Raw genomic sequence first — 25,125 nt, 5'->3', positions numbered from 1 at the left:
AACACTCACCCTCACATGCCGACTATGGCCTTTTTGGAAAGTAATCTGAAGGGTCTAGGCATACTCTATTCTACGTTTATGCAATCTACAAAATGTCATAACTTTCACCCCTTCTGAACCTGGGAACTGGCAATAGGTAGTAAGATAGATGAGCAGGAATGGAAAAGAGCATTTCAAATGGCGCATAAAGCTCTAAAATGTGTCTCCCATGTGGAATCTTTGTACAAGACCACGCTGCAATGGTATTATACGCCTGAAAAATTAGCGCACATATATGCCAATTTGTCTCCTATGTGTTGGCATAATTGTGGACAGAGGTGTACTTTAAAACACATACTGTGGGGTTGTCCTATTATTGCACCATACTGGTCCGAATGCAGAGTGCTATTAGAAAAAGTATTAGGGAGGGAAGCCCCTTGGTCACCTCAGTTGGTGCTTCTCCTATTACACATGCACACTATCCCAAATATTCTACGGGACATTACTTGCATTATCTGTATTATTTTCAAACTTACACTTACCACAGAATGGAAATCTCCGACAATCCCCTCCATTGCGGAAGTAATAAATAAAATAAATATAATTTGCACATACGAGAAAACCATTGCATTGGGCAATGGCTCCTTTTCTAAGTTTAGGAAGAGATGGGCCAACTGGATATCTTCTCCATTCTCCACTATTGTTGTACGTTAAACTCCCGATAGCTTATAGTCACAGGATGGGTAAATTTTGAGTACGTGTCTAACCACTACTTATAGACCATTTACGTTAGGCAAGATCAGTGGATAATGAGTACTTATTTCTATCCTATCTTTGATTGTACTGGCCATTCATAGAGTGATGAGGGCTACATTTACACTGTTTAGGCTACTTTCTATGCTTTGATTTCGTGTGTTGTTTTGTTGTTGTTCTTACCAACGTCACGTCTTTGTAAGAGATACATACTAGATATGTACTAAATGCATCATGCTGTACACCGCTTAAAAGTATGCCTCTTTTTGCCTGCATGTTAATACCTTAACACGTGACATTATTGTTTGGTGTGTTGTTTGTGAAATACTGAAAATATGTTTAAGAAAAAAAGTATTGAACCAGAGAGAGTTCTCTTTACACAGAGCCAGTGCCACAAGGCCCACATGATCCTCAGATTTATTTGGAGCTTTCTTGGATGATAACAGATGATCCCCTGGGGGTCCTAGAGAAGGACCCTGTTCAATACTTGCATTTTTTTTATTTATTTACTTTTATTTTGTACTAAATGGTGACTTCTGTTGCCTGACCTGAATAAAGGTTGCATTACGACACCCTAGTTAAAGATTGCCAATGTAGTCACGCTACTACATATGACATGAACTGACTGTAACACATCAGCTGGGAGAAATACAATTATGCTGAATATTTGGTGGCAGGCAGCATATAGACAGCAATTCTTCAGCATTGAGTTCAAGGTAAGTCAAGTGAAACTGCAACTCAGTGTCTGTTTACTGTTGCAAATCCTACATTGCGACATACTTCAAAATTGTTCCTAAAATAGTCATGTAACGTCAATCCAACAACACATCACGCTTTTCCATTTTATGTGGCTGATGTTGATCCCAGCAAATAAGCGCAGCCTCTACACAACATGGCATAGAGGTAGAAGGAATCCCGGCACTCAAAAATGCTGAAGAAGTATTTCTTTATTCAAGCATAAACTGCATATAACATCGCAACATGTGTTCCGGCTATCATAGCCTTTATCAACTGCATTATAATACAATGGAAACAGGCACCTACACAACATGAAGCTTTCTGCTAGGGCCATGGCACCTGCATACATAATAAACAGAGCCAGAAGCAAACGGGTGATTGGTGGGCTGCCTGTTGCCACTGATCAAATATTAATAGCCTGTTCTAAGAATAGGCTGCCAATAATAAAGTCTTGGAAAGTCTTTTAATGTAAGCTCAACCAGTTTGCATCCCATTAAAGGAGCTATAGCAATACAGTGATCAACAGCTTGTATGATAGGATATAGGGATCGACCGATATCGTTTTTTTAGGGCCGATACCGATAATCGGTGGAGATATTCCGGTATAATTTATCTGCTATTTATCCCCCCGCGACACCGCTGCAGATCATTGATTTAAAGCGGGCGCTTTAAATCAATGCACTGCAGTGGCTTTTGCGGTGCCATAGGCCGCCGCCGCCACCCGCTTCTCTCCCCCTGCCTGTCCGGGGTCCTGAGACCTATCACCGCCACCGCTCCCCCCGCCGCACCGCGACCGACCCCGCACCGCGACCGACCCCCCGCACCACACCGGCCCCATTGCCTCCCCCATCTCTGATTTTATAATTACCTGTTCCCGGGGTCCACTCCACATCTGGCTCCGGTGGCGTCCTCCTGAACTGTCACTGTGCGCACTGACGGTGACGTCACATCGCGCACGTCACATCACTCGTCATTGCACACAGCGTAACGCAGGACGCAGCAGGAGCAAGAAGTAGCGTGGGCTCCGGGAACAGGTAATTATAAAACCGGGGATGGGGGAGGCAATGGGGCCGGGGCGATGGGGGGTGCGACGCGGGTCGGGGGGGCGGTCGCGATGTGGCGGGTCGGGGGGGAGGTTTGGTCGCGGTGCGGTGGGGGCGGGGCATTATCGGCTTATCGGCAAGGTAATTGCCGATACCGATAATGCCCTAAATCGTGATTATCGGCCAATAATATCGACCATACCGATAATCGGTCGATCCCTAATAGGATATGAATTGTTTTAGTATGACGTCAGTACACCCAATGTATCAATTGTTTCTTCACCAGGTATGGTCACTTTTCTGGAATAAATCGTAAGGTTCAGCTTACCTATCTGCCTCATGGCTGCCCTAAGACATCCAGTGAAGAGGAGGGTATGTTTCGGTTGAGTAATCTTTGAAGAATATGACAAAGGCAAGACTGTAACTTTTTGTAACAGATTTTTGCTTTATGGCTGAATTTTCCAGATTGTCGAAGAGATGATCCATCGTTGCTTTTAGTCCTAAAATGGGGTGGTGAATTGACTCCTGCAGGCCGGATTCAAGCAGAGGAACTTGGCAGGGCATTTCGGTGCATGTATCCTGGAGGACAAGGTAATCTGTTGAACAGTAATAAAAGATGTTTTTTTCTATCTGCAAAGGTTAAATGCTTAGATTACACAGTAGAAGTATTAGTGCAAATTGTACTTTATTGTACCAGTATTGCAAAACATACTGAAATTGGCACCATACTGCAGAGGGTCTTGGGTATTTCCTTCCTATGTGCCTCACCTATATTCTTCTGGGGCTTTTCTCACCAATGTTAGTAATGGCATATTGTTAGAACAGAGTGCTGCATTTCAGGAAAAATGTATTTTCTGACATTTTTTCCTAGGAGATTACGCTGGATTTCCTGGCTGTGGCCTTTTGAGGTTACACAGTACTTATCGACATGATCTTAAAATCTATGCATCAGATGAGGGAAGAGTCCAGATGACGGCTGCAGCATTTGCAAAAGTATGTTCTGCTTTTTATTTTCATTTACATTGAACAAAATGATAAGATTTTGGAGGCCCCTAGACAAATAATGCAAATCTCCAATATCTGGGTTAGGCTGGGTTCACACTACGTTTTCTCCCATACGGGAGCGCATACGGCAGGGGGGAGCTAAAACCTCGCGCTCCCGTATGCCTTCGTATGCGCTCCCGTATGTAATTCATTTCAATGAGCCGGCCGGAGTTAAACGTTCGGTCCGGTCAGCTCATTTTTGCGCCGTATGCGCTTTTCCCCCGGACCTAAAACTGTGGTCAACCACGGTTTGAGGTCCGGTCGTAAAAGCGCATACGGCGCAAAAATGAGCCGACCGGACCGAACGTTTAACTCCGGCCGGCTCATTGAAATGAATTACATACGGGAGCGCATACGAAGGCATACGGGAGCGCGAGGTTTTAGCTCCCCCCTGCCGTATGCGCTCCCGTATGGGAGAAAACATAGTGTGAACCCACCCTTAGGCTGGGTTCACACTACGTTTTTGCCATACTGTTTTCAATCCGTTTTTCTAAAGAAAACCGTATGGCAAAAAAACGGATGGAACAGTATGGAAAAAAGTAAACCTTATGCGTTTTTAAACAGTATACTGTTTTTAAAAGTGCATACAGTACCGTCAGTTTTTATAAAAATAAAAAAACATACGTTTTTGAAAATTTTGTCCATTTTTGCACATGTGCAAAGTAAAAACGTATAAGTTTTTCCCGTATGGAACCGTATACATGTGCGTTTCCCATTGACGTCCATGTAAAAAAAAAATTATGCGGTTGCAGTACGGTTTTTAAACCGGAGTCAAAACCGTGGTTGACCACAATTTTGTCTCTGGTTTAAAAACCGTACTGCAACCGCATAATTTTTTTAACATGGACATCAATGGGAAACGCACATGTATACGGTTCCATACGGGAAAAACGTATACGTTTTTACTTTGCACATGCGCATTTGAATCCTTAAGTGCCCACCCAAGACCCCTCCCATTAAAATGGACAAAAAATTTTTTATATAAAAACTGACTGAACTGTATGCACTTTTAAAAACAGTATACTGTTTAAAAATGCATGCGGTTTACTTTTTTCCATACTGTTCCATACGTTTTTTTGCCATACGGTTTTCTTTAGAAAAACGGATTGAAAAAAGTATGGCAAAAACGTAGTGTGAACCCAGCCTTAAAGAAGTACTCCCCTTATTCCTCTGTATAAACTATAATGTGGTCAAAAAACTTGCTTTTATTCTGGTATTTGTAGCCTCCTTTTGCTCCTCTTTTTACGCCATGTAAGCTCTGGTAAGACTTTCCAAATCTCACAGTATCTACAATTACCAGAAGTCACTAGCTCTATTTATTCCTATGAGGTGTTCGATGTCTCTTAGAAAGTATAGAAAAAGGAACTTCTGCTTTACACTAAAAAAGCTGAGGTATTCGGAAAATGTTATCAGGGTCAAATTGTGTAACAGAAGAAACAAACATAAAGTAAAGTAAAGTTAGTTGTGAGCGCCTTAATATGTTTGTGAGTTTATTGATGATTGTTGTGGTTTGTATAATCTTCAATTCTCATTTGTAGGGTTTATTAGCACTGGAAGGAGAGCTGACCCCAATACTTGTTCAGATGGTGAAAAGCGCAAATATGAATGGATTGCTGGACAGCGACAGTGACTCTTTAAGCAGCTGTCAGCATCGAGTGAAAGCAAGACTGCATGAGATTCTTCAGAGGGATCGAGATTTTAGTCCTGAGGACTATGAGAAGGTAACGCCAAAAAAAGGAATGGTTCCTGCAATGATTGGTTCACGCAAAGTATTTGGTTCAGTATCATTAGCTAAAATAGTAAGAAGGTCCAAAACACAGAAAAGGTGCAAATATTTTGATCTCATAGTTTTTTTTTCTGTTTTGGTTCCACTCCTGGTTTTGGCTACAAATACTGACCCAAATTAGCTAAACATTGAGGACCAAATCCAGCCCAAAGTACTACATGTGAACACAGCCTAAAGTTTTATTTACTAATGGGAGATTTGTCAAAACCTGTGCAGAGAAAAAGTGGAACAGTTGCCCATAGCAACCACTCAGATGGCTTCTTCAATTTTTAAAAAGGTCTTTTACATAAAACAAGCAATCTGATTGGTTGCTATGGTCAACTTCTCAGCTTTTCCTCTACACAGGTTTTTATAAATCTCTTATATTCACAGCAGAATGTCCATAGAAACAAAGGACATTTTATTCAGCTGCAGCAGTGTCCCATTGATTTCAGTGGCCTCAGAAAGAATAGACTTGCTTCTGCTCGGAAATGCATTGCCATCTATAAACATGACTGCATTTCTGAGTAGTCCTAATGCCCGCTGGATTATTCAGATGTGCAGAATGTCTGTTTTCCGGGCGGTCATTCCGCACATTTTCGGCTGTTTGAAACCGACCTAGAAGAAATGTTTTTCTGCTTTTCCATGACTGAATCTGATTTAGTTCTTAACACTGTATGTGAAAGCCCTAATGTGGTGATGTGATTTCAGCTTAGGGCTATGTTCACATTTTTGTTTTGTCCACTGTGGCAGTTTTACAGCGGGCCATTCTTATGCTATCTTATGTAACTTGTAAGTGCGAAAGCCATATTAGAGACAAATTTTGATGTGCTTAATGTAAAAGTTATAATAATGTGCCGTATTTCAATTAATTTCCCTTTCTTTTGTAAAACTTCAGACCCCTCCTTCCTTTTGTTAAAAGTTCAGACCCCTCAGTATTATTTCTAGATTTATCCAAGTATAGTGCACAGTAGTGTTCTTTACTACCCAGCTAGCAGTGATCTCTGCCCAGTTTTAGGGACGACCCCAGAGATCTCCTGCAACTGACCTTGAGATCAATAGGGGGTCTAAGCACTCAGACCCTGACCAATCAAAACTCTTCATGTCCCTGTGACATGTCAAACGTATTGTATAGTGAGACACCCAAAGTATCTTGATGCTTTGTTTACATTTAATTGAAATATAAAATATATATAATTTTATTGATACATATTAAAAACATGCGATTCATAAAAGATGGAGGGGAGAGAAACTACAACCACTGGTATTACCGAAACGATCGTTGGGGTGGAGTCACTCCTGCTTGGTTTTGCTATTACATTTCTACATTTGTACCTTGGTATGTATGCTGGTATTTATTTATGTCAATGCACCTTATGGAAGCTGTCACAAGCCCCTATTATGCACTTTAAATTTGTTTACCAGTCATACACACTATTTATTGTTATGAATTGATGCACAAGCAGGTAGTGTCGCCCCTTTTTGTTCAATCTCCCCCAGTGGTTGTAGTTTCTCTCCCCTCCATCTTTTATGAATCGCATGTTTTTAATATGTATCAATAAAAGTATATATATTTTATATTTCAATTAAATGACTCCTTTGCGCTTTTTTGGATTATCTTGTCTTGTGGAGATCATATATGAAGCCATACTCACTTTAGTAATTTTGATAATTTTTTAGACATCTATCATGTCTTAATGATATAATACAGTTACTATTGTGTATCTGCTTCTGGTCACGTTTATACTGCTTTGTTTACATGTATAGTTACTTTTTTAAAATTTTTATTTTTTTACAGCTTACTCCCACCGGAAGTATCTCCCAGATAAAATCAATGCAGATTATAAAGAATCCAGTAAAGACTTGTGACAAAGTTAACTCCCTAATTCAGAGCCTAACATCACAGATCCGGCAGAAAATGGAGGACCCAAAATATGCAGGTAAAAAAAAAGCATAGTCACTTTGTCTGATGTTTCTTAGCCTTGGGGTTGTGTACTAAAATTAGCAGTAGCTATGTAACCTCCAGCTGTTAGTAAGGTTTGATATTACAGCTTGATGGTGATGGCATCAGTCATGTTAATGGCTTCTAAGCTCATACATTAGAAATGTTTTTATACTTGTCCTCTCCATCTGTCATTTATTTCATCATTAGCTCCTGAATAATTTCATCTCTATTTTAATGGAATATTCTGTTTGTTTCTTCCTCCTCAGATATTCAGCTTTATCACAGCGAGACCCTGGATCTAATGCTGCGCAGATGGTGCAAACTGGAAAAGGATTTCAAGACTAAAAATGGAAGATATGACATCAGCAAAATTCCTGATATTTATGATTGTATAAAGTATGATGTGCAACACAATGTCTCGCTGAAACTGGAGAACACAATGGAACTATACAGGATTTCCAAGGCGCTAGCTGATATAGTAATTCCTCAGGTGATTTATTTTTTTTATTATCTGATTATTTTTATTGAAATTTTTTTTTTTCAATAATTAAACATTTGAGAGATAATATTCAAAAACTTTCCCCATAAGAAATCAGAGTACATCTTGACTGTCCAGTTCAAAAAAGAACTCTGCCAACCCCACCCCATTAGTACAATACTGATGTAAAATAAAACAATCCCTTAAAAAGCATATTACTAAGGAAAGTGGACATAAGAAATGGAATGTCCGCAAGTGGATGTCCCAGCCAGTAAAGTAAGAGATCCCAAATTCTCCACTAGGAATGAGACTATTAAGGGTAAAATATAGAGGCAACATAACAACCATCCAATATCAAACTGTGTTATTAACCCCTTAACGACCACGGACGTAAATGTACGTCCTGGTTTGGCGGTACTTCACGCACCAGGACGTACATTTACATCCTGTGTATGACCGCGAGCATCGGAGCGGTGCTCGTGTCATACTCGTCAGGACCCACCCACAGCGATTGCGTGGATGTCCGCCGTTAACCATTCAGATGCCGTGATCTGTACAGATCACGGCATCTTGTCAATGCGCCTGATAAAATGATGATCGGATTGCCCGCAGCACTGCCGCGGCGTTCCGATCATCTGTAATGGCGGACGGAGGTCCCCTCACCTGCCTCCATCCGTCTCCCGGCGTCTCCTGCTCTGGTCTGAGATCGAAATAATACTGATCGGTGCTATGTCCTATACATAGCACTGAACAGTATGTATTAGCAATCAAATGATTGCTATAGATAGTCCCCTATGGGGACATAAAAAGTGTTAAAAACAAAAAAATTTGAAAAATGTACAAATAAAAAGTAAAAAAAAAGTGAAAAATCCCCTCCCCCAATATAAATGAAAATTGTCTGTTTTTCCCATTTTACCCCCAAAAAGCATAAGCATTTTTTTTGTATAAACGTATTTGGTATCGCCGCATGCATAAATGTCCAAATTATCAAAATATAAAGTTAATGATCTCGTACGGTGAACGGCGTAAACGTAAAAAAAAATTAAGTCCAAAATGCTGCTTTTTTGTCACATTTTTATTCAAAAAATGTTTTTATCAAAAATTATATAAAAGTTTTATATATGCAAATGTAGTCTTGATAAAAAGTACAGATGACGGCGCAAAAAATGAGCCCTCAAACCGCCCTATATTCCGAAAAATGAAAAAGTTATAGGTGGTCAAATTAGGGCGATTTCAGATTACTGATTTTGTACAAAAAGTTTTAGATGGTTTTTTTTTAAGCGGTACAAAAATATAAAAGTATCTAGCCATGGATATCATTTTAATCGTATCGACCCACAGAATAAAGAACACATGTAATTTTTACCATAAATTGTACAGTGTGAAAACGAAAACCTCCAAAATGTGCAAAATTGTGGTTTTCATTAAAATTGCCTCCCTAAAAAAATATTTTTTTGAGTTTGCCGTATATTTTATGTAAAATGAGAGGTTTCATTACAGATGAATTTAGAAGGCGAGGAAGAAAAAACGAAAATCCAAAAATAAAATTGGCCTGGTCCTTAAGGTGAAAATGGGCTTGGTCCTTAAGGGATTAATGTGAATCGATACATACCTTACTCAAAACGCATACTATCACAAATCTTTGCTATGAGGTCTCCAATAGTGGTTGGTGTAGATCTATGTCAGTATTGAGCTAGGAGTTTACTAAGTAAAGGAATTACACTATCCCAATCTCTGAGCCACTAGGTTTATCCCTGCACCCAATAAGACCCAGAATACAGAATTTAGAAGTGAGGGGCAGGTAAACCCCATGTACCAAGAGAAGCAGGTCAACTACCTACCGGCAATATAAAGAGATATGAGAACAATACTACATAACATGAAGCAGGGGGTCGCTGCTGACAACATGGTGGGGCGAAATAATCTGGTTGCCGCAAAGGGCACACTGGATGGACACTGCTATATAGTAACATAGTAACATAGTTCATAAGGTTGAAAAAAGACCAGAGTCCATCTAGTTCAACCTATATCCCTAATGAGTCCCTACTGAGTTGATCCAAAAGAAGGCAAAAAACCCTCATACTGGAGGTAAAAATTTCTTCCCGACTCCAAATATGGCATCAGAATAAATCCCTGGATCAACATTCTGTCCCTATAAATCTAGTATCCATAACCAGCAATGTTATTATTCTCCAAAAATGCATCCAGACCCCTTTTAAATTATTTTACCGAATTAACCATGACCACCTCCTCAGGCAGAGAGTCCCATAGTCTCACTATAGAGTAGCCGAAGAACTGAACTCCTACAGCACATCTTGGCAATCTTCATTATGATTTTTTTTTTTTTTTTTTTACCATTTGCTCTTTAGGAATATGGAATATCCAAAGTTGAAAAGCTGGAGATTGCCAAAGGTTATTGCACACCTCTTGTGAGGAAGATCCGCTCGGATCTCCAGAGAACTCAGGATGATGACACTGTAAATAAACTGCATCCACTGTAAGGAGCTGCATCACTTATGTATAATGTTAAGTTCTGTGTGACACATGCATCTTTCGTTACATGCTGTGACTTTTCTACACCTCTATTGATAATTATGCATATGAAAGACCTACGGGGAATTGGTAATCAATACTGTCATTAGGAGTTACTATCATCAGATAGGATACTGTCATTAGGAGTTACTATCACCAGATAGGATACTGTCATTAGGAGTTACTATCATCGGATAGGATACTGTCATTAGGAGTTACTATCACCAGATAGGATACTGTCATTAGGAGTTACTATCATCAGATAGGATACTGTCATTAGGAGTTACTATCATCGGATAGGATACTGTCATTAGGAGTTACTATCACCAGATAGGATACTGTCATTAGGAGTTACTATCATCAGATAGGATACTGTCATTAGGAGTTACTATCATCAGATAGGATACTGTCATTAGGAGTTACTATCATCAGATAGGATGCTGTCATTAGGAGTTACTATCATCAGATAGGACGCTGTCATTAGGAGTTACAATCATCAGATAGGATACTGTCATTAGGAGTTACTATCATCAGATAGGATACTGTCATTAGGAGTTACTATCATCAGATAGGATACTGTCATTAGGAGATACTATCATCAGATAGGATACTGTCATTAGGAGTTACTATCATCAGATAGGACGCTGTCATTAGGAGTTACAATCATCAGATAGGATACTGTCATTAGGAGTTACTATCATCAGATAGGATACTGTCATTAGGAGTTACTGTCATCAGATAGGATACTGTCATTAGGAGTTACTATCATCAGCTAGGATACTGTCATTAGGAGTTACTATCATCAGATGGGATACTGTCATTAGGAGTTACTATCATCAGATGGGATACTGTCATTAGGAGTTACTATCATCAGATGGGATACTGTCATTAGGAGTTACTATCATCAGATAGGATACTGTCATTAGGAGTTACTATCATCAGATAGGCCCTATCGTGTGTGAGAAAAAGGCATTGGACAATAACTGCAGTGAGATGAATGACTGCATCTCATTGACAAACATTGTTTGCATCCTGTACTGTCCTATCCCCAGGGCTCAAGTCCTGCAGGAACTCATGGGAATGGAGTTCCTGCACTTTTTCCACACAGGAACGCAGTTCCCATTAGCACGAGTCCGGCAGGGCCAGGCTTTAAAGGGGTACTCCGCCCCTAGACATCTTATCCTCTATCCAAAGTATGGGAAAAAAGATGTCTTATCCCGGGGGTCCTGCTGCTGGGGACCCCCACGATCTCGGCTGCGGCACCCCAGACATCTGGTGCACGGAGTGAGCTTCGCTCCGTGCTGGATGACTGGTGATGCAGGACAGAGGCTCGTGACATCACAGTAATGCCCCCTCAATACAAGTCTATGGGAGGGGGCGTGACTTGCATTGAGATGTTGTGACGTCACAAGCCTCTGGCGCTGCACCCAATGCTCTAAACGAACGCTGGGTTCAGCAGGGAGAACATGGGGGTCCCCAGCAGCAGGGACCCCCGGGATCAGACATTTTATCCCCTATCCTTTGGATAGGGTATAAGATGTCTAGTACCCCTTTAAGTTGAAATCTTGGGTGGGTTCCCACACTTTCTTTCCCAGGACTTGACCCCTACCTATCCCACATGTAAATATTTACAATCCTATCTTTACACGTATTGTGTAACCTCAGTCTAATGAATGGTCGGTAGTTGCTGTTGGCTTCATAGAATATGATATCCATCCCAGCACCTCAGCTCCAACACTGTAGAGAAGTTATATCACTATAGGCTTTAACAGGAATGACCTCAAAACTCATCTCCCTGTAGTCCTCATTCACACACTGCATTATAGTCCAACCTCATGTCAGATTTTATCAAATCTCAGTCACACTAGTTGTTGCATTTCTGTTTTTCTTCCTTTGATTTTAATGTGGAAAATTGTTTGCTGTTAGTTTGGGTCCAGGACTAAACAAAAGAAATCTGTTGTTAGATATTCCCGAGGAGTGATGTCCCCGGAACGACATGTACGCACACGTCTCTACTTTACCAGTGAAAGTCACGTGCACTCGCTGCTATCCATTCTCCGTTTTGGGTCTCTCTGTGATGTAAGTAGAATGGGTTAACACTTTGTATCTGGTCTGTCTAAGGACATTCACTTACAAAGATGTTTGGACTGATCGTTTTAGGTTTATGTGTTGCCAAATAGGAAAAAATAATATGCCTGGAGTAATAAAATCTTAAAAGGGTATTTAACCCACAAGAGATCCTGCCCTTCTCTAGCAGGCGATAAAATATATTTGATCATCTCATACTATAAATATTGACTAGGCCAAATATGTAATACAAAGGGGGAGATTTATCAAAACCTGTCCAGAGGAAAAGTTGCTGAGTTGCCCATAGCAACCAATCAGCATACTACTTTCATTTTTCAGAAGCCTTTTGAAAAATGAAAGAAGCGATCTGATTGGTTGCTATGGGCAACTCAGCAACTTCTCCTCTTAACAGGTTTTGATAAATCTCCCCCATAGTAACTAAGCGCCCAGTATTACATGCAACATTAGAAATATGTAGTTTATTAGCTCCTATTAAAACATATAAATGCTTATTAGGTCAAACATGTGGCATAACAACTGCCAATATGCCTTTTTTATTTGCAGGCCAGTCACTGAATATAGAGGGTCTCACAAGCTGAACCTGCTCCTATATGTAGCGGGTGTTAGTTACACTTGCCGGCATCGGACTTCAGTCCCATACTGGCAGTTTAACCCTCTGCATGCCACGATCAACAGAGATTATGGCATGCAGAGGGTGAACTGACAGGTGCCACACCAGTAGGGGTCCGAGCGGCACCCTCGAGAGACAATCATAGGATGCCATTCAGTTATCATGGCAGTCGGGGGTGGGGGGGGTGTCGGGGTGGTGGGGGGGGGGCTTCGGAAGGCCTCTGTGCCTGCCATGATCTGCTAGGACAGTCTGCCTTAGGCAGAATGTACTAGAAAATTCCCAATTTTACAGGTCATTGCCATACAGTAGTAAGGCACATAACTGTAAAACCAGTCAAATGATTAATCATAAAAGTCCCATTCAGCTGAATATATTAATAATTGCTCGTGGAATAGAAGACTTTTCCAATGACATTATATGAATTTATTATTCTCACATATAGAGATAAGTATTTCCTCCCTTTTTAGTTGCTCTGTAAATATTAATATGCAGATGTACTTGTCCATGTTGCTAAAGCCTCCTCAATAGAGTTTGGTTCACATCACCAATATTTTGCTTAAATCACACAGGCCTTAGTGTTTCAAATTGTTTCTGCAGTGTTGAGTGGCCATCTAGTGGTGGAAAGTTAAAATGACTTAAATGCAGGTTTATATGTTTCCCACTCAACTCAATAAACTGTGGGCAACCAGAAAATTGTCATTCCATTTAGGCTCTGGTGCAATATACATATATCTGTAGGTATATTGTAAAAGAAGACCTGTGTTCTAAATAGCCAAGTGGGTGTTTGTTACAAGTTGGGGACATGTTGATTGGATATTCTAAGGCAGTGTTGGGCCTATTTGGCTATTCTGTCATACATTTTTAGTAAGAAAAATAGAGGAAAGACACAACACAGAGCTATAAGGAGAGATGTTCCAGAATTATTTAATGGGAAACAAGTTTTTACAAAAAAAATAAATAAAAAAAAAGGTGGTCAGAACTTTAAGATAAAAACAAAATAAAAAAACTATGAACATGTGTACCCCTAGAGGACACAGGATGTACATGTACACCCTGGGTTAAAATTAGAGTACCTGTCATCAAACCATATTTTCTAAATTATATTATATTCATATTAGATTATATTCACTAACTACTCCTAACACCCCTCCTGCCCTAAAAAAAAAAAAATGTCCAAGCTTTAAAAAGTTGTGTATCATACCTTTCCCCTTGCTTACATTGTGTGAGCTCCCCACAGGAGAAATTGAGCGTTCCCCGACAGGCACCTCGCACGCACTTCCTGAGTTTGGACTTCTGCAAGTCCGGGTGGAGACCATATTAACTGTTTGGTAACAGAAGAGAGCCACCTAGTGGCTATTTTTTCAATCACATTAAAAACATATAAAGGTTGAGAATTTTAACAGCTAGTAAATAGCAAAGTGTCTTATAATAATGTAAGGAACAATATATTAAAAGTTTAGTTTGGTGACAGGTACTCTTAAAAACTTTTTTTTTAAAATAAATTTAAATAAATGTAATTAACCCCTTTTCCTAAAAAAATAAATATATAAATAAACAAACATGATTGGTTTTACCATGTGTAAATGTCTGAAATGTGAAAACTTAATGTTATTGATCCTGTATGGTGAAAGGTTAAAATGTAAAAAAAAAATTACCAAAAGTCCAAAATTGTTGATTTTTGATCACATCCCAGAAAAAGTCATCACAAAAAAATGTCTTGGTAGTTCTGTAGCTTTACTTAATATACACTGGTCTCAAACTGTGGCCCTCCAGATGTTGCAAAACTTCAACTCCCAGCAAGCCCGGACAGCCGTTGGCTGTCCGGGCATGCTGGGAGTTGAAGTTTTGCAACATCTGGAGGACCACCATTTGAGATTACCGATAATATACAAAAATAATCACATTTTAAAATGTTACTATGCTGATAGTGTCCTCTGTTATAGGAATCAAAGGATGAACAGTGGAAAAGGGCAATGGACTACCTAAACTTTGTAAATGAACTGAACTACATGACCCAGATTGTGATTATGCTGTATGAAGACCCCAACAAGGTGACTTGTGTGACACTGTTAAGTATCCAGTAAATGACAAGTTTAAGCGTAAATGGTTAGCACCATAGTACTTCTAGATCTCAAGAGAAAAATGCTGTAGAGGAGATATACATTTTATACCAGGTCAAGACCAAACTGGTACTTGATATATTCAATGTGTACAGGGGACACGATGTACACAGAGGGAAAGCCATACCATCATCCATGTGGATGGAGACCCTACTCCAGAAGGCTGGGTTCACACTACGTTTTGAGACTACGGGAACTGGATCTGGTTGGGGGGGGGATTGAAAACCAGGCACTCCCGTATATCAGCGAGACCCGGCCCGTATCTCATTCATTTCATATAGTGACTCCGGTCAGCTCATTTTTGCCCTGTATTCGGATTTCTGACGGTGGTATGACGCGGTTTTATGTCCAGCAAAAGAACGGATACGGGGTAAATATGAGCCAACCGGAGTCACTATATGACTCCGGTCAGCTGATAGAAATGAATGAGATACAGGCCGGTTCCCATAGTCTCAAAACATGGCTTGAATGCACCCTTTCATGGTTTGAATGCACCCTTACTTAGTGAAAGCCGTGGTCTATAACATGTTATTCTGAACTTCCTGCACAGGACTTATCATCAGAGGAGAGGTTTCATGTAGAGCTTCATTTCAGTCCAGGTGCCAAAGGATGTGAAGAAGATAAAAATTTGCCTTCTGGATCTGGATACAGGCCAGCATCACGAGAGGTTTGTTGCATTGAATTCCAGTAGGTCTGAGGAATTGGAGGGAATTTATCAATGGTCCTTGTGTAGGCTTTATTGAAAAATTGGCGCAAAATTTGAGACTACTTTTTACCACTTTTCTGAAAACATTGATAAATTCCTCTGTAGGTTTCTATTTTTAGCTTAATATTTTGAGACTTTACAGGGTAAATATGCAGTTATCTTTTCAAATAGAATTGTATCTAATGCACAGGGTTTAGAAGTGATTGAAATGTACAATTTGTTGATCACATTGGGCTGGAGTCACACCTGCAAAAATAGATCCAAAAGGGATGGAAAATATAAAGAAAGACCTTGTACTACCTCTTACTGGAGCCACTTCTGACTTTGGCTAAAAAAAACCTGCATGTGTGTATTTCCATCCTGATGAAGACATGATGGTCTCAGAAGCAGTGCACACTTTCCATTACAATGTCTGTGCTGAGTTATTTTATATTTTTGTTTACAAATCGAAGCACATAACCTGCTAGCGGGGCCCATTCTGTGTGTCTTAAAGTTGCACATCCTTTGTAGTGCCTCAAACATATTTAGTTACAAAATCATAGTTTCTAATAATAGATTAATACCCAAATGTAGTGTTTTTCTTATACTTCATAAGGATCAGGTGCATTCTCTGGCATATTCTCAATACTGAAAGTTAAAGTTCTCATTGCTCGGTACGCCTCAGTGTCTCCATGACAGCATTATCTGCTCTGCTTTCAAGTTTACTTTTATTGTAGAGACATGGGTTGGACTCCCATCACCATCCTCCTAAATGTCCACATCTGTTAGCACCTGTTATGTGGGTTCTTTATGGACATTGATTTTAATAGTGTTATAGATCCAAGCCGCGTTCTTCAAAAGTTTTTCTGTCATAAACCTTTCACATGACTTAGAGGCATCAATCAGGGTGTGGGGGTTCAGACACCCACTGATCTCTAAATAGAGCCAGGAGAAGCGTGCAGCTGAGCGCTTCTCTAACCTTCTTGCTGGCCATGCTGTATAAAAGCAAGCATACTTGTGTTTAGCAACACACAATAGTGACTTTCTGAACTATTTGATATGTTTTTAATATCTCTGATGCTTTTCCCTAATAGTTGTTCCTCCCTTCTCATACAAAAGTGGTAAGTACATGTGGCTTTTCTTTGGGTTGTTTAATATAGAGTGAAAGTTCGAAGAAGCAGGTTCATAGCAATGACAGCGATGAAGAGTCTGGGGTGTACAAAAGGGATGAGCCTGATAGAGCCTTGGTGATGTTTAAACCTCTGGTGTCTGACCCTATTCACATTCACAGAAAGTCTCCTTTACCACGTTCCAGAAAAATTGGCTCCGTAGAGGTAAGTGTCTGGATTTGCTGTTACTTTATTCTGGTATCTGAGATTTACGGTACTTTCCTCTTTCTTAAACATTATTTAGGTTAGTGTTGCCTTTAATGTGGCTTGCTTACAAAAATATCCCATAGTATATATTGGACAGAATCTGCTTTTTATCAGTTAATTTTGAAATAGTATTAGAAGCTGCACATCACAACCACACTGCAGTTTTATAGCAAAAAGGCAATGCTCTTCTACCACTTCAATTGCATATTTGATAACTACAAACTATAAAAGACAAATGTGGCAAAAGGCAAATTTGGGGTGTGGTGGGTCTCAGACCTAAGACAGTTGTGATCATAAGTTATAGCCAGATGAAGTGCTCTGCAGTACTCTTCACTCCCCTGGCCGGCCTCCGGTCACTCCACAGACTAATGCAGTATAAGAGTCAGATTTGATTGACAGCCGGGGAGTGAAATGCACACTGACGTGCACCTCACCCAGTTATTGCTCACAATCGCAGCGGATCTCAGGACTGAGTGTGATCTAAAATTTTGGCATATGGATTAGCTGAGTTGTCCTTTTAAATTCATGATCTGCAGGATCCTCCCTTCATCCAGCTGCTGATCGACAGCTTTCTTCCCATGACATAAATAGGGCTAAAGCTGTCAATCAATGTGGCTGGAGTGAAAGAGGACAGACAGCTCATAGATATGAGGACTCCCTCCTTACAGTGCGATGAAAGTGTTGCAACCAATATTGTGTTCACTTCTTACAAATGACACATGAACTTACAGTATAACAGAAAACAGACTCCTAGTCCTAGACACTGCAAAGTGTATATGTGGTGTTTCACCCCTAAATCCCATTGACACTGCTAACTCTTCATGTTCACCAAATAACCTTCATTATTCTAGAGAAGCCTAGATTGACTCATTGCTATTGTCATCTTGTCTTTATACCTAAAGTGTTTTGTAAATAGTTGCAATAAACCTCACCATAAAGGCTTCTAATACAGAGAAAGTAAAGTCTAAAAATCCAGTAGTAGCTTTTTGCTACCATCATGCCACACATTAAAGGTTATGTAATAGTTCTTCACGGAATAATAGTACTTTTTATTTTATTTCCTGGTTATTTTGCTTTGTTTCTAACTTTGCATGCTTTGCTTTGTTTTTGCCCCCTTTCTCACTTCTAGGAAGAGAGCCCCCTGAGTGTGTCTAGCCCAGAGTGTATCGGTACCTGGATGCATTACACCAGTGCTGTGGGTTCTGGGCGTCGAAGACGCAGATCAGGGGATCAAATCACTTCTTCCCCTGTGTCCCCTAAATCATTGGCTTTCACATCCAGTATTTTTGGCTCATTTCAACAGGTTTTTAAACTTTACTTCACTAAAACATTTTGTTTAAACTTAAAGACCAACCAGAAATGGTATTAAAGGACATCTAATCACCATCGCAGTGCCTCTATGGCAGTATGGACAGTACACTTACACCACTGACATGTTGCTGTGTTTAGCTGTCTAAACATTGCATTTTCTAGAAGTCTAATAACATCCTTTTTATAGTGATGTTTATAGGTTTTGTTTTTTTGAGGAAAACCATATATGTATATCTGGTTATAATAAAATTGGACACATTTGATTGGCTTAGCTGTCCTTTAAGGCTATATTATAGCATCACATAAGTTTTTTTAATTGTTGAGCAAATTAATGGTAAATATGATGCTATTAAACCAATGGGGGTCAAAAAGAATTTTAATTGTTCGCAGTGAATATTTTATTTGCTTGATGTTAACCAAGAGTTAAAATTCAATACTAATCATCACTTCGTGTTCACTAATACCTTATGCACAACACTTCTTCCATTAAACTGCACCCAAAATACACCACCGAGCAGGTGGGACAACTGCATCCCCATAGAGTACCACAACCAAGGACTAGAGGAGACATCCAATATAAGACAGCTGTCCCCACTGCTAAATATTTATTCAATAAAAAAATCTTACAGAACCAATCATATCATAAAAATATATGTAAAAGACACACAAAATACAAAAATATATGTAAAACTGCAAAAGGGCAATTCTCCATTGTAGATCTGGACACTTTAAGGGGGTAGGTTCACACAGACGATCTGCAGCGTATTTTACGCTGCAGATCCGCCGACAATGGACCTCTACAGTGTGCCTCCATCTGTGTCTGCTCATAGCGGCAGTGTGCCTCCATCTGTGCTTGCTCATAGCGGCAATGTGTGCGAGTATACTGCGCATGCGTGCGGCGACTCGCACATCGCAGCGTGTCTGCTCGTACCGGTGGATTGCTGCTATAAGCAGGCACAGATGGAGACACAATGTAGGGTCCATAGTCGGCAGATTCACGCTCTAAAATACGCTGCGGATCCGTCCATAGTAACCTCTTAGTGGAGGACTTGGGAGACCCATCCCAAAATGACCCCTATTGTCCTCCTAAATCTCTGTCCCAATCTCATTTAGACCAACTGGGTTTTGCTTGACTGTCGTCAGACTTATTAGTAAAACATCCAAGATAACTTTGGGCAGGGCACATATAATGTGCAATCACATGGGAAGGAGATTGATACACCTTCTTTAATAGTAATAATGGCAGGAAATCTTTTCTTATCATGTATTCCTATATTTTCACCTGCCTTTCTTTATAAAACTATGTCAATGCAGTCCTGTGCAAATAGTTTCATTTGTGAGCAGCTTGTATCTCTTTTGAATTTTAAGTAAGGCTTGGCTAATCCAAACCTTTAAAGGGGTACTCCGCCCCTAGACATCTTATAAGATGTCAGATTGCCGGGGTCCCGCCGCTGGGGACCCCTGCAATATAGGAGGCATTAGAGCCTGAGATCCTCCAGCGCTTCCAGAAGCAGTTACAGGTGGGTGCTGCTTGCTATATTGCAGGGGTTCCCTTGCTGCGGGACCCCGGCGATCTGACATCTTATCCCCTATCCTTTAGATAGGGGATAAGATGTCTAGGGGCGGAGTACCCCTTTAAACAAGCATTCCCATGTAGAAAATGGGAGAAGTTATAAAAACTTCCATTGATCAGTAGAGTGGGGGTCCGGAGTTCCTAATTTCTTTTCACCAAACTTTTAGGAGGGGTGTAAATAGAGATAGTAGTCAGTGGTGTGTGCTGCCACTCCATTCAAAGTCCATATGGCGGGGTAAAATATATATTGATTTTTTTAAAATAAATGTGCAGACAGATCACTCCTTAAGGGGAGCCTCTTGTGTTGAACAAGCAGTCTGTTCGAAGAGCATCATAAAGCGGTAGAGATGATGCATACATAGTTTTGTGCAGAAAGTTAATATAACTTCCATTTAAAGGGGTACTCCGGTGGAAAACATTTTTTTTTTTATGAACTAGTTCCAGAAAGTTAAACAGATTTGCAAATTACTTCTATTAAAAAATCATTATTCTTCCAGTACTTATTAGCGGCTATATACTACAGAGAAAGTTATTTTCTTTTTGGATTTCTTTTTTTTTTCTGTCCACAGTGCTCTCTGCTGACACCTCTGTCCAAAGCAGGAGCAAATCCCCATAGGCAAGCATGCTGACTCCCGGTGGGAGAATCTCTGCAGCGCAAGTCAAATCCCCCGCCGGGAGTCCTGACTTGTCACATGGTCCGGGCAGAGATTAATTCCCCACTGGCCGGGGAGCGAGCGCTGATGCCACCCGCTTCCCTGTCTGATAAGTGAAGAGCACAGCAGATCTCAGGAGTGAGATCCACTGCGATCTGTCCTTCTATTTTGGTACTACAACTCCCATCATGGAAGTAGTAGTACAAGCGCTGCAGGAGCCTCCTGAAGCCGAGGGATGTGCAGGAGCCATTCCTGACGTCCCTCAGCGCTGCGGTGATACTGCTACCACCATCATGGACCAAAGTCTGGTCCATGATGGTGGTTGTAGTAACACCACAGCACTGAGGGATGGCAGGAATGGCTCCTGCACATCCCTTGGCTATGGGAGGCTGCTGCAGCACTTGTACTACAACTCCCATGATGGGAATTGTAGTGCCAGTGCAGAGGGATAACTCCCATTAAAAAAATTTAAAACGTGTTGTGTTTTTATAATTTTTATTTTACAGGCTTAGTAGTAGAAGCTGTATTATGGACGAAATCCTTTACTAAGCCAGGGCTTAGCGTTAGCCCCAAAACCAGCTAGTGCTAACCCCCAATTATTACCCCGTTAACCACCGCCCCAGGCGTGGCTGGAAGAGACGGTACTAACAGTCCCGGAGCGTCAAATATGGCGCTTATTGGACCTAGGCGGTAACAGGCCAGCATTATTTAGGCTGGGGAGGGCCAGTATCAATGGTCCTCGCCCACCCTGGTAACATCAGGCTGTTTGGTTGGCATTTGGCTGATACTGAAAATACTGGGAGCCACACACACTTTTAATTTATTTTTTATTTATTGTTGAAAAAAAAAAAACACATAGGGTTCCCCATATTTTTATTCTCTTGCACATTTTTTTCTCCACTGTGACTTTAGAGTAGACGAGAGAAAGTGCCGTTCTGAAGTGAATTATTGTTTTTTTTGCTTGTGTACACCAAATTTATCAACCCCCCGGGGTATAGTATGATAAATCTGTCACACGTAAGCAAAGCTAAATAAAAAAAAAAATATTCCTTCAAAACTTACTTTCCTAAGACAACAATGATAGATCTACATCATAGTGTTTTCCAAACTGTCTCCAGCAGTGGCAAAACTTCAACTCCCAGCATGCCTGGACAGCCTTTGGCTGGAGGCACCCTGTTGGGAAACATTGGTGTAGTCTGAAATCCACTTGCTGTCCCATCAGAAGCTCAAACTATTGTTCTGCCTCCCCCAACTGCTTTACACTGCAGCTCTTCTCCATCACATCATAGTTAGGCCCTTTTCACACTGCCGCTGTGCTCAGTCGCTAACGGCCGTCAGGCTCCCCTAGTTTTTTTTTGCCTTTGAAGGCCGTTAGCAAGACTGGAGCACAACGGGCAACAACTGGACCCGACGGATCCCATTGACTATAATGTGGTCCGTCAGGCGCCATTATTTTTTACGGCGAATAGCGTTTATTGCAGTAAACTTTCTCCGCTATTCTCCTAACGGGCATCATAACGACAGTGGGAAATTTACAGTTTGCGAGTACAGCTTAACTCCATTGTCTATTTGAGTCTAATGCTACTTTCACACTGCTGTTATAAGACAGCAGTGTGACGCCCATTAGGAGAATAGTGGGAGAAAAATTACTGCACTAGCCGTCTTTTTCTCCTGCTATTCGCCACCAAAAATAATGGCGCCTGACGGACCCCATTATAGTCAATCAGATCCGTTGGGACCTGTTGTTGCCCGTTGTGCTCCAGTCTTTCTAACTGCCTTAAAAGGCTAAAAAAAAGGGGAGCCTGACGGCCTTAGCGACTGAGCACAACGGCCGTGTGAAAAGGGACTAATTATGATGTAATGGAGAAGAGCTGCAGTGTAAAGCAGTTGGGGGAGGCAGAACAATAGTTTGAGCTTCTGATGAGACAGCAAATGGATTTCAGACTACACCAATGTTTCCCAACAGGGTGCCTCCAGCTGTTGCATAACTACAACTCCCAGCATGTCCGGGCAGCCAATGGATGTCCAGGCATACTGGGAGTAGTAGTTATGCCACTGCTGGAGACGCAGTTTGGAAAGCACTATTATAGGTTTACTACAATAAACAACTCTCGTACCGCTATGATAAAGCTGCTGGCTTCTGCGCCTGTACTCAACAGATTACAGCAGTGGTTTCCAAACAGTATATCTCTAGCCATGACAAAACTACAACTCCCAGCATGCCTGGACAGCCAATATCCAGTGTTCTTTATGGTAGAATATCATGTAATAGAGCCTTTGGCTTTCCAGGCATGCTGGAAGTTGTAGTTTTGCCACTGCTGGACACACACAGTTTGAAAACACTGCTGTAATATGATATTGCACAGCACGCAGCTTGCATTTCTATTGGACCAGGGGAGGATGGGGGACTTCATTAGGATGGGAGGGAGTGGGGCGTTACTTTATTATAGTTTCCTCAGTGTGGGGAGTAGGGGGAAGGGCAGCAGCTTACAGGAAGTAGGAGAGGAGGATCTTGGGAAATGGAGTATTTTATGACTCTGCTTCTCCCTCCATGCATGCAAACAGAGGGATATTTAGGAGGCAATTACAAGAAAACTGCTGAACCGATTTTGACCAAAGACATCTTGCTGGATAGGTCTTTACAAGATCTATCAGATAGGTAAAGTTATTTTTTTTAAGTATCAGTGCTGCATATCTCCTTTAACAAAATGTAAAGTGAATAAACTAAAAATAAATTTTAATCCAATCAGTTTTTGATGTGACCATCTGTTGCCTTCAAAACAGAATCAATTCTCCTGGGTATAACTGCATACAGTTTTTGAAGGTACTCTGCAGGGAGGTTGTTCCAAACATTTGGAGCACTGACCACAGATCTTCTGGGTGTGTAGGCTTGCTTCTTTTGCTTCATTCATGTTAATGTTGAGCAGCAAGGTAATAAGGATATGGATTGGGGACATCAATCTTATGAAAGATATGGAGGGGAAGTCAGAGGGGAGCATTATGACAAATATATATATGAAACTCCTCTTTAGTCAGGTTTGTGCAACTCCTCACCCCTAACGTGAGTTTACACCATGTAGTTGTCTTCTGCCAAAGCCTACTAAATATGACATAACATTGAGCCATTCGAAATGCTCATCTCGAGCACTGATGTGAATACCTAAATATTTGAAGGAGGACAATGGCAGGCATCTTACTTTGCTGATTTATTTAAAACATTTTTTTTATACCTGCTCAAAACTTTTGCACAATATTGTAAATTATACTAATTCTTTTCCAACAAAACTATATATCAATATACACTGCTCAAAAAGAATAAAGGGAACACTAAAATAGCACATCCTAGATCTGAATGAATGAACTAAACGTATGAAATACTTTCGTCTTTACATAGTTGAATGTGCTGAAAACAAAATCACACAAAAATTATCAATGAAAATCAAATTTATCAACCCGTGGAGGTCTGGTTATGGAGTCGCACTCAAAATCATAGTGGAAAACAATACTACAGGCTGATCCATCTTTGATGTAATGTCGTTAAAACAAGTCAAAATGTGGCTCAGTAGTGTGTGTGGCCTCCCCGTGCCTGTATGACCTCCCTACAACACCTGGGCATGCTCCTGATGAGGTGGCGGATGGTCTCCTGAGGGATGTCCTCTCAGACCTGGACTAAAGCATCCACCAACTCCTGGACAGTCTGTGGTGCAACGTGGCGTTGGTGGATGGAGCAAGACATGATGTCCCAGATGTGCTCAATCAGATTCAGGTCTGGGTAACGGGCGGGCCAGTCCATAGCATCAATGCCTTCTTCTTGCAGGAACTGCTGACACATTCCTGCCACATGAGGTCTAGCATCGTCTTGCATTAGGAGAAACCCAGGGCCAACCGCACCAGCATATGGTCTCACAAGGGGTCTGAGGATCTCATCTCGGTACCTAATGGCAGTCAGGCTACCTCTGGTAAATGCCACCCCACACCATTACTGACCCACCGCCAAACCAGTCATGCTGGAGTATTTTGCAGGCAGCAGATCGTTTTTCACAGCATCTCCAGACTCTGTCACATGTGCTCAGTGTGAACCTGCTTTCATCTCTGAAAAGCACAGTGCGCCAGTGGCGAATCTTTTTCTCTGCCAAATGTCCTACACGGTGTTGGGCTGTAAGTGCAACCCCCACCTGTGGACGTCGGGCCCTCATACCACCCTGGAGTCTGTTTCTGACAGTTTGAGTAGACACATGCACATTTGTGGCCTGCTGGAGGTCATTTTGCAGGGCTCTGGCAGTGATCCTCCTAATCCTCCTTGCACAAAGGTGGAGGTAGCGGTCTTGCTGCTGGGTTGTTGCCCTCCTACAGCCTTCTCCACATCTCCTGATGTACTGGCCTGTCTCCTGGTAGTGCCTCCATGCTCACAACACTACGCTGACAGACACAG

At 41.1% G+C, this 25,125-nt stretch overlaps 1 protein-coding gene across 10 annotated transcripts in view; it reads left to right on the top strand.

The window, feature by feature from the left end:
• Positions 1 to 25,125, top strand: part of PPIP5K2 (diphosphoinositol pentakisphosphate kinase 2) — a 117,544-nt gene that overhangs the window by 66,728 nt on the left and 25,691 nt on the right. For 6 of the 10 annotated variants that reach the window (XM_056537516.1, XM_056537519.1, XM_056537518.1 and 3 more), the window contains exons 14-25: positions 2,800 to 2,885; positions 2,979 to 3,104; positions 3,385 to 3,506; positions 5,096 to 5,278; positions 7,121 to 7,262; positions 7,534 to 7,757; positions 10,115 to 10,242; positions 12,242 to 12,356; positions 14,919 to 15,026; positions 15,646 to 15,762; positions 16,941 to 17,114; positions 18,286 to 18,459. In XM_056537516.1, coding sequence (XP_056393491.1) covers positions 2,800 to 2,885; positions 2,979 to 3,104; positions 3,385 to 3,506; positions 5,096 to 5,278; positions 7,121 to 7,262; positions 7,534 to 7,757; positions 10,115 to 10,242; positions 12,242 to 12,356; positions 14,919 to 15,026; positions 15,646 to 15,762; positions 16,941 to 17,114; positions 18,286 to 18,459 — 1,699 coding nt within the window. The remainder of the gene's footprint in view (positions 1 to 2,799; positions 2,886 to 2,978; positions 3,105 to 3,384; positions 3,507 to 5,095; positions 5,279 to 7,120; positions 7,263 to 7,533; positions 7,758 to 10,114; positions 10,243 to 12,241; positions 12,357 to 14,918; positions 15,027 to 15,645; positions 15,763 to 16,940; positions 17,115 to 18,285; positions 18,460 to 25,125) is intronic. The other 4 variants (XM_056537522.1, XM_056537523.1, XM_056537525.1 and 1 more) reach the window with 1 other exon arrangement.

This window comes from Hyla sarda, chromosome 1, assembly GCF_029499605.1.
Source record: "Hyla sarda isolate aHylSar1 chromosome 1, aHylSar1.hap1, whole genome shotgun sequence".
Lineage (NCBI taxonomy): Eukaryota > Metazoa > Chordata > Amphibia > Anura > Hylidae > Hyla > Hyla sarda.
The sequence above is the reverse complement of the archived record's forward strand: the minus strand, read 5'-3'. Positions and strand labels throughout refer to the sequence as shown.